This window comes from Rhea americana, unplaced genomic scaffold, assembly GCF_003343005.1.
Source record: "Rhea americana isolate MKP2758 unplaced genomic scaffold, rheAme1 scaffold_274, whole genome shotgun sequence".
Classification (NCBI taxonomy): domain Eukaryota; kingdom Metazoa; phylum Chordata; class Aves; order Rheiformes; family Rheidae; genus Rhea; species Rhea americana.
Window position 1 is genome coordinate 1,107,462 of NW_028186395.1, and position 8,875 is coordinate 1,116,336.

At 60.4% G+C, this 8,875-nt stretch overlaps 1 protein-coding gene across 1 annotated transcript in view; it reads left to right on the top strand.

Annotated features, from left to right (window-relative positions):
- Window positions 1-8,390, top strand: part of ELN (elastin) — a gene marked incomplete at its 3' end in the record, with an annotated part of 31,777 nt that extends 23,387 nt beyond the window's left edge. Inside the window, exons 18-31 of the mRNA XM_085308418.1 lie at window positions 926-1,030; window positions 1,122-1,166; window positions 3,102-3,272; window positions 3,357-3,416; window positions 3,793-3,861; window positions 3,974-4,036; window positions 4,396-4,539; window positions 4,949-5,002; window positions 5,333-5,467; window positions 5,657-5,704; window positions 6,494-6,550; window positions 7,012-7,071; window positions 7,705-7,746; window positions 8,145-8,390. Coding sequence (XP_085164544.1) covers window positions 926-1,030; window positions 1,122-1,166; window positions 3,102-3,272; window positions 3,357-3,416; window positions 3,793-3,861; window positions 3,974-4,036; window positions 4,396-4,539; window positions 4,949-5,002; window positions 5,333-5,467; window positions 5,657-5,704; window positions 6,494-6,550; window positions 7,012-7,071; window positions 7,705-7,746; window positions 8,145-8,390 — 1,299 coding nt within the window. The remainder of the gene's footprint in view (window positions 1-925; window positions 1,031-1,121; window positions 1,167-3,101; window positions 3,273-3,356; window positions 3,417-3,792; window positions 3,862-3,973; window positions 4,037-4,395; window positions 4,540-4,948; window positions 5,003-5,332; window positions 5,468-5,656; window positions 5,705-6,493; window positions 6,551-7,011; window positions 7,072-7,704; window positions 7,747-8,144) is intronic.
- Window positions 8,391-8,875: the final 485 nt, after the last annotated feature.

Below are 8,875 nucleotides of genomic sequence, written 5' to 3' on the forward strand. Positions count from 1 at the left end.
TATGTGAGGRGTGGGAGGTGTTGCAGGCACTCCCTGGAGAGTATTCCCGGGGCTCGCTGTGGATAGTGGGGTTCAAGCTGCTGTGGCTCACAGCCGTGGCTGACAGCCAGGGCAGATACCAGCTCAGGAGCCTGCGAGCAGGAACCTGCGCCCTGGAAGAGCTAGGGCAGCATCTGGTTCCAGCCGGGCAGTGCAGAGGATGTAGGACTTACTGCTCCTGGAAAGTCCACCCTGTGTCAGCCTGTGCCAGTGCCTGCTACACGTGGCAAGAGTGCACATGCACAGCTCAGCACCCAGTGCCCTCCAGACAGCTCAGCTGCTGCACTGGCTTCCTGGGGGAGGCACACATGGACACCAGTCTCCTTAGAAAAGCAGCTGGTTTGGGAGGTGAGTGGAAAGCCCTTTGCTGCACCAGCCTCTGCTACAAGGCAGCTTTGCCACAGCAGCTCCCTGGGCAGCTGATGGTGCCTTCCTGGAGAAGGAGCAGCGAAGTTGGAGGAGTCTGCAGCTGCAGATCTTGGCATGTGTCTCTTCTCAAACCTGTGTGTGCTAGAGCTTCCCGCATCAGGAGAGGAGGCTAGCTCCATACCCAGGACCTCTGGCTCCGTCACGGTCAGCCTGGTAGGGCTGCCAGGAGCTGGAACGAGGCAGGGAGCTAGCTGAGTGCAGAGGACAGGACTGCATCTCCCTGCTTGGCAGTGGTGGAAGGTTTTGTGGTGCAGCAGCTGGAGGCAGCTCTCGTCACTTCCTCCAGACTAGCCTCCCACTGTATGGTCTGGCCAAGGCGTTGCTTTGGTCTGCTCTGTGTCCAGGGCTGCTGCAGCAGGGCTGCACCTTCAGCTGGCACTATGCCTTCTCTCCTGTGGCACTGTGCATTTTAGGATCTGGAAAGAGTGTTGGGTCTGACTGCTCTGCTTCTCTCCAGGTGCAGGGGTCCTGCCTGGGGTTGGCGGTGTCCCAGGCCTAGTGCCCGGCGTTGGCGGAGTCCCTGGCTTGGTGCCCGGCATCGCAGGTGTCCCTGGGGTGGCAGGTGACTATTCCTAAGAGCTTTGCCCATGCTCTATCTCTAAGCAGGGARCATGAGTTAGGTTTCTAAATATCCCTCTCTCCCTTGTTCCCAGGAGTTGGGGCACCAGCAGCAGCAGCGGCAAAGGCAGCTAAATTTGGTAAGTGGGATCACCTCCCCATATCCCACTGTTCTCCATAGCAGTTGGGTTATCCTGGGGGCCTCTTCTACCCTAGAGGCATTGCTGGATCTCCCCCTTCCCCTCTGATGTGGGGGATGAGAGGGGTCCCAGACAGGCAGATCTCCCGTGGAGATCTCTCCCAATGGCTCATGATGAGAAGGCACTTAGGGAATCGATGTGCCCAGTCCAGCTTTTAGCTGCTCCATCTGGACCAGCCTTTTCCCCCAAGGTGGGGCTATCTCTCTTCCTGGTGTTTCTACAGACTGTGACACTGCTAGTGCTTTACAGGAATGAACGGATGAGGCTGAACTTGCTTCTTCTGGATCTTGTCTGAATTCTCAGCTTTTGTCGCAAATCCTTTTTTTCCAGCATCAGCACCAGAATCAACCCAGTGCYTAGGGCCTCTGGGCTCTGTGTCACTGCACAGACAGGCAGAGGTCCTATYGGTACCTCTGGGGCAGTACTGCCCTGGGAGTCTCTGTCCCAGCTGGTGCCAGACTGACTCCCAAAGCCCTTTCCAGGGGCACTGTCTTCCAAAAGTTGATCTCTGGTGGGATCCRTTCCTTTCCCCTTGGTGTTCAGCCATCACTGGACCAAGCCATATCCCAACTCCCTGTGCAGGCCAGAACAGAACTCATCTTTTGATATATTTTCTAAGTTCTGTAATTTTGCAGTTATCTGCAAATTCTAGCAACTGGAATTTGATATCAGAAATCCTACATTCAGTTCTGTTTGCTCCTGGTCACAAAAGTGAGCTCCAGCAAGAGCCCTGGAGAGCCCAGAGCCCAGAACCTGCAGGAGATGATGAAGGGAAAGCTTATTAGACCCAGGCTCTGGCAAGTACACCTCACTTTATCTGGCAAAACCCAGGTGTCTGACAAGCACAACTATTCCACGAACACCTCCACAGAGGAGGAGCTCACAGGGGAAAACAGAACATTGCTGAGCAACAGCAAAGCTGAAAGGTTGGAAAGAGAGAGGATGCAAAAGTGATCCTAGGCTCCATGCAGAGATATAGGCTGCATGTATTGCTTGGAGAGTTAGTGGAAGAGGCTGAATGATGTGGGCCAGATGCAATGGCCAGGTCCCAGGAGTTTCTTCTGCTTCATCCCTGTAGCTGTTGCAAAGCTCTGGTAGCCTCCTGGGAATCATCTTTCTTGCTGACAGCTTTCCTCTGCGAGCTAAACAATTCCTGTCCATTTCATTCATTCCTTTTTTGCATCATGTAAAAAAAAATCATCAGTGCCCCAGAGAATGCTGTGATTTAGGGAGAAATTTGGCAATGAAAACTTGACTAGTGTGTGTTCTGACACACATGGGAGCTGGCAGTGACAGCGACATGGCAGAGCAAGGCTCCATGCAGACAACTTCTGAGGCCGTAGGCCTCTCCACAAAATGTGACCAAGCACTTCTCTCAGCAGTGTAAATGAATGCCAGAGGATGAAGGCTGGAGCTACCCACAGCACCTTTCCAGACTGGCTACTGCCTAAGCATGCAACTCTTCCAGACAGTTACCTGGTGCAATCAATCTTTTCTCCTCTCAGCCTTGACTTCACCACAAGGAGGTCCCTGCTGCACTGCTGTCTGCCATTCCCCATCATGTGGTTTGCTGGTCTGATGACATCCCAGCAGCCCRTGGTCCTGCTGTCTGTCCAGCTGGGCTGCATTCACAGTTTATCCTGGTTCTTGGCCTGTCCTTTTAAACCTCCTGCAAATTTAACGTCCTCACTGGGTCTTCTTGGGAGACACAAGACTAGTTTCTCCCCTGCTGGGCTCTACATCTCTCTTGGCCAAGGCCAAGGTGGTGGAACACTTTCCTCATCCTGGTGCTATGACAAGAGCAGATCTGCCTCTAGGTCTCATCTTTCAGCTGGTGCTGCAACAAGACCTAGCCTAACGCCTCATTCCCTGCAGGAGCTGGTGTTGGTGTWCCTGGAGTTCCTGGAGTTCCTGGAGTGCCTGGTGTGCCTGGCGTGCCTGGTGTGCCTGGCGTGCCYGGTGTGCCYGGTGTGCCAGGAGTGCCTGGTGTGCCCGGTGTGCCTGGCGTGCCAGGTGTGGTACCTGGTGTCGATGCTGTCCCAGGAGGTGAGTCCATGGGCTAGCATGAGTTGCCAGCTTGCCTCTGGCCCTCTCTCATCCTCCTGACTCTCTCCCCTTCTGTCCTAGCAGTAGGTGCTCCAGCAGCAGCTGCTGCTGCAGCGAAGGCCGCAGCGAAAGCCGCAGCATTTGGTGAGTTAGCTTTGTCCCACATAAGGCTGGTCTGCACATTCAGGGTGGGTCTGCACATTTGCACATTCTGCAAATGACCAGTGTGGCCAGCATCAAGCCAGAGAAGAGATCCTAGCAAAGGCACTGTCTGATGCCATCCAAACTGGGTATGCAAAAAGAGCCTTGTGCCTTGGGTGCAGCTGCAAGCTGGAGTGGGAGGAAAACCCCCAGGTGAGAGGCCCCAGGGCCGGAGCCTTGTGCCAGGCGGAGGGCAGGGGTGGGCAGAAGGGGTCTCCCTCCGCACCCACAGCTAGCCCTTGCACTGTGCTGCGCGTAGAGGGGGCTGTGCTCCACTCACCTGCCCAGGGCTCGGCCTCACCACTGAACCTCTCTGCAGGAGCAGGACGCCTGCCAGGAGTTGGAGTGCCTGGTGGGGTTGGTGCTCTGGTGCCCGGAGGAATAGCAGGTAAAATGGTCTTTAAGTGTGGTCTGGCCATGGCCAGGCCTGAGACGCAGCAGGAGACATCTGGCTTGGCTACCACATGCCACCCCTGCCTCACTCTCCCCCTCTTTCCCAGGAGTTGGAGGCCCAGCCGCAGCAGCTGCTGCCGCCAAAGCAGCCGCCAAAGCAGCCAAGTATGGTAAGATGGGACCCCTCCAGGGTTACTAACACTTGTCCTGCCTTCTGCTGCCTCCCCACCTCAGCCCCCTGGCTGGGGACACTGTATTGGGCCTCAGCAAGTCTGGGTGTGGGGGAAGTCTCTGCAGGGCTGTGCATGGGATCAGCTTCCAGCTCTGTTGGAAGGTGCATGGAGGGCCGTACACTGTGTCATGCATCCACCCTCCCATCTATCTGTCCATACATCCCACCATCCATCCACCCATCCATCCATGCACAATCCACACATCTCAGCCTGCCATGCCACCACCTCTCCAACCAGCTCTTTCTACCTGCTGTCTCTCCATGCCACACCCCCAATCCTTACCTCTCTTCTTGTAGGAGTAGGCGGCCTCGCTCCCGGAGTGGGTGCCTTGGCTCCTGGCGTGGGTGGCCTGGCTCCTGGTGTAGGTGCTCTGGCTCCTGGTGTGGGTGGCCTGGTCCCTGGCGTGGGTGGCCTGGTGCCTGGTGTTGGTGCCATCCCAGGTAAGCTCCTTTCCTCCTGCAGGAGGGAAAGCATGGGGTCCTTTTGCAGTCTGTTGATTTGTGGGGGTTGCCTACACTGTCCCCTACTTATCCCCAAATACGTCTGTCCCTTTTGCTGCCTCCCTCCTTTTAGTGCCATCAGTGAGTGCCTGATGCGCTCATGAAGCCTGTCAAGGCCAAGGAGCAGAGGGAGGAGGAGGGAGGCAGGTGATGGTGGTAGCTGGGCTTGTGCAGAGGCGGTTCCAGGGCAGGCTGGCTGTGAGGAAGGCCTTTGTGGTCTCCATCCTGCAGCCATTCCTTGGGCAATGTAGACRAGGCAGGAGGGGCAGGCTCTGCCCAGCACTGCTGGCAAGGGCTGCATCAGACTCACCCTGGGGGATACTGACCRTGTCTTGCTATCTCTGCTCAGGAGTTGGAGCCCCAGCAGCAGCGGCAAAAGCAGCAGCTAAGGCAGCCAAATTTGGTGAGTCTCCAGTGAAGCCCGCTCCTCCCTGTCCAGCACCATGGCATGAGGCCGGTGGCCCTGTGAGAAACTTCCCAGTGATCCAGCTTCTTGCAGCAAGGCAACGCAGGGAGCTGTGGTGTAACAACTCAGCCTGGGGAAATCTGAAGGCTCTGGGGTCACCCCAACTCCAGGGCACACTCTGTGCTGGGATAGTGGATGCAGGGAGCCCGACATGCCCACAGCATGGACATGGGGGCTCACATTTTGGGCAGGACCAAGGGATCACCCTGGTTGTGACCTCCATGCAGCCTACCCAAAGCTGCTATCCTCAGCGCCCTCTCTCTGCAGGTGCTGGGGTTGGAGGGGTGCCAGGAGTAGTGCCCGGGGCTGCTGGAGTGCCAGGAGTGACACCCGGCGTCGGTGCTGTGCCAGGTTTGGTGCCAGGTGTGGGAGTACCTGGTACTGGCATTCTCCCTGGAGCAGGTAAGTGCCTCATTCCCCCCTGGCTGGGGACCARCCTGGGAGCAGCGGTGACTGGCGCCAGCCTGTGATGGGCGGCAGCTGAGCGGGAGGACTAAAAGCCGTTGAGTCGTGCAGGGTATGCAGGGAGGCCAGGCGCGGGGCGCAGAGTCGGGGATTGACCTAAGCATGGCACCCTTGTTTGTTTTGCAGGCATCCCCCAAGTAGGGGTGCAGCCTGGTGCTAAACCTCCCAAATTTGGTACGTATCTCTGGCACTCTTCCCCAGCCCACTCCCCCTGGGCACCCCATGACGCTGCCTGGCCTACCCACCTCAGTCCTCCACCGCTCTCCTCGATTTGCTGTCTGGGCCCTGCCCTCCCATCGTGTTTGTGAATCCCCATGTGTGGCCATGTCCTTGCCCTACATACTTCTGCTGCTCTCGCTTGGCTCCTCGGCCTTTGTCCCCCCCGTGCCAAGCCATGCAAAGGGCTTCCAGTGCCCATGGCCRTGTTGGCTGGGTTGGCCTGGGGAAAGCTGCTCTCTCCCCTTCGGGGTTTTGCATCTCCTGCAGCACCTGGTTCCCTGGTACCTTCCCTGCCATCTGCTTCAGGGTCCTAGCCCATCCAGGAGTGTTGCTAGTCACCCACAAGCCCCTCTGGGAAAGGGTGAAGGATTTTGGCTTAACCAGATAGCTTGGTGGTTTCAGACCGCTGGATCCTTCTCAGCAGCCTGCCACAAGTTGTGTGCAGAGCAGTCCAGGGCTGGAAGCCAGTGTGCCCTCAGCCATGGGTGCAGAGCACCACCCAATGCCCCCTCCTTGGGAACATTTTTGCCTGTTCTGCATCACCTGGGACAGTCCATCTCCCACGGGCAGCAGGGCCAGTGAGCTCTCCCCAGGTCTCCTCTGTCAGAGTGCTGCATGAGGGGTGTCATGGCCACCCCAGCGGGCCAAGCCCTGGCTAGGGCAAGGGCTGCCTGAGCTCTCTGACACTTTCTGTTCATGCTGGGCTGTGGGAAGATGCAAGTTCAAATGTCTCTTCTCCGGCAGGAGTTCCTGGGGTCGGAGTCCCAGGGGTCGGTGTCCCAGGGATCGGTGGCCTCCCAGGTACGATCTGATGGTAGCTGAGTGCCTGTGCTGGGGCCTCTCTGAGCAGCGTGGGTGTGCAGGGCGGAGAGACGCTCCCCAAGGGCATGGGGCAAGCAGGGACTGCCCGAGAAAGGCCAGGGCACATGTGGGGCTGGGGCAAGAAGTGGGTAAAGCCCCCTAAACTGGCACTGATGGGGCTGTGCTAGCTGTGGCCCAAGCTAGAGCAGAGATGTCCCACGTGAGCTCCTCTGCCCCAGGAGCCATCCAGCAAAGGCAAGGCCTGGTGCTGCCAGGGTGAATCTGCCCACGCTTGCTTACCCCCTGTCCTCACCACCATGTCCTCACCGTGCCGGAGGCTGGGAGGCTGTGGTGTCCACTGCAAGCTACCCCCAGTGCAGCCCCCTTAGCCCTCACTGCCTGTGCCTGGGGGGCACCCCCTGCCCTGTCCCGCAGACCCTCACCCTGGCTCCCTGCTACAGGTGCTCTCGGAGTTGGTGGCCTTGGAGTCGGYGGCCTTGGACCTGGTGGGCTAGGGGCTGGTGAGTGACGCTGGCCRGACCTGGCCCTGGTGGCTCCCCGGGGCTGGAGTGAGGGCAGGGCGCAGAGCGGATGGGCGATTGCCTGGCCCCGGGGGCTGCCCGGAGAGCTCCTGAACGTGCCAGAAGCATGACGAAAAGCAAGGTGCATTTACGGACTGCAGGACACTGGGACTGGGGCGAGCAGGGAAGGGGCTCACCAGCCGGGACTGTTGCTGTCGCTCCGGCTCTGCCCATTCCGCGGGAGCTGGGGCACCCCGGGGACTTCCCCAGCACCTTGGGCGTATGTTGCCCTGCYGTCCCACGGGATTCCTGCGCCGGCCCGGCCGTTGGTGTGCCCAGTGCCCGAGCTGTGTCTGCCTGGCATGGCACAGCCACGACACGCTGTCCTGCCCCCAGCCCTGGGGCTGTGGCTGCCACTAAGCAGCTATCAAGGGCCATGGCTCCAGTGTGGCCCAGGGCAAGGGGGCAGGGGACAGCGCTGACGCGTCCCCCGCTCGTCAGTGYGGTGGAGATGCAGGAGCTGTCCCTGCCTGGCGGACCCGCCTGGCTAGTAGCCAGGGCTGGCCATAGCCCTGGGCGCCAGTGAGCCTCGGGCTGTGGGCTGTACTGAGTTGCTCCTGTTCTCTGCCATAGGGCTCTTGTTTCCTGGGGCTGCTGGCAAACCTCCCAAAGCAGGTAAGACGCAGTGGGGCTGCTCCCTGTCCTGGGGGGCTTTGGGGCAGGATGGGCTGGCACGCCCGGGACCCCCATGTTCCCATGCCTGATCAGGGCTCTCCCTTCCTGCAGGTTTAGGTGCTGGGGGGCTGCAGCCAGGTGAATGCCGCGGTGGCGGGCATTGGGGGGGGGACACCAAGCAGCCCACTGTGCAATGCCCTGCCCCACTGCTGTCACGCGCAGGGCATGCCAGGGCCATGTGGGAGCTCCCTACAGCCAGGCAGACGCCCATGGGTGCCCTGGCAAGGCCAGGCCTTTCTTGCTGCCTCCCTGCAGTGCCCACGGCCAATTTGGGGTGMATGGGGTGCTGCATGGGGGCTGCTTTCACAGGGTTTCACGTGCTGCTGCTCTTTCCCCAGGGGCTGGAGTTCCTGGTTTTGGTGTGTCACCGATACTTCCAGGTACTTCACCCAGCTCAGTTCCTCTGCTGGCACCAGGGCGCAGCTCTCCCATGCCTTTCGCGCTCGGGGAAGCCCAGCCGGCACATGGGGACACGGGCACAGCCGCTGCCTGCAGAGCACCGGGGGCAGCCCGCGTCTGGTGCCTGGGGACAGTCCCAGCGGTGTGGGGCAGGGGCTGCGCCCAGGGGTGCTCAGAGTGGAGGGGTGTGGGGCAGGGGCTGCGCCCAGGGGTGCTCAGAGTGGAGGGGCGTGGAGCAGGGGCTGCACCCAGGGGTGCTCAGAGTGGAGGGGTGCGGGGCAGGGGCTGCGCCCAGGGGTGCTTGGAGTGGAGGGGCGCGGGGCAGGGGCTGCACCCAGGGATGCTCGGAGTGGAGGGGTGCGGGGCAGGGGCTGCACCCAGGGGTGCTTGGAGTGGAAGGGTGTGGGGCAGGGGCTGTGCCCAGGGGTGCTCCGAGTGGAGGGGCGTGGGGCAGGCGCTGCGCCCAGGGGTGCTCAGAGTGGAGGGGTGTGTGGCAGGGGCTGCGCCCAGGGGTGCTCCGAGTGGAGGGGCGTGGGGCAGGGGCTGCACCCAGGGGTGCTCCGAGTGGAGGGGTGCGGGGCAGGGGCTGCACCCAGGGGTGCTCCAAGTGGAGGGGCGTGGGGCAGGGGCTGCGCCGGTGCCCAGGCTGGCCCTGAGGGGTTGCGCTCTG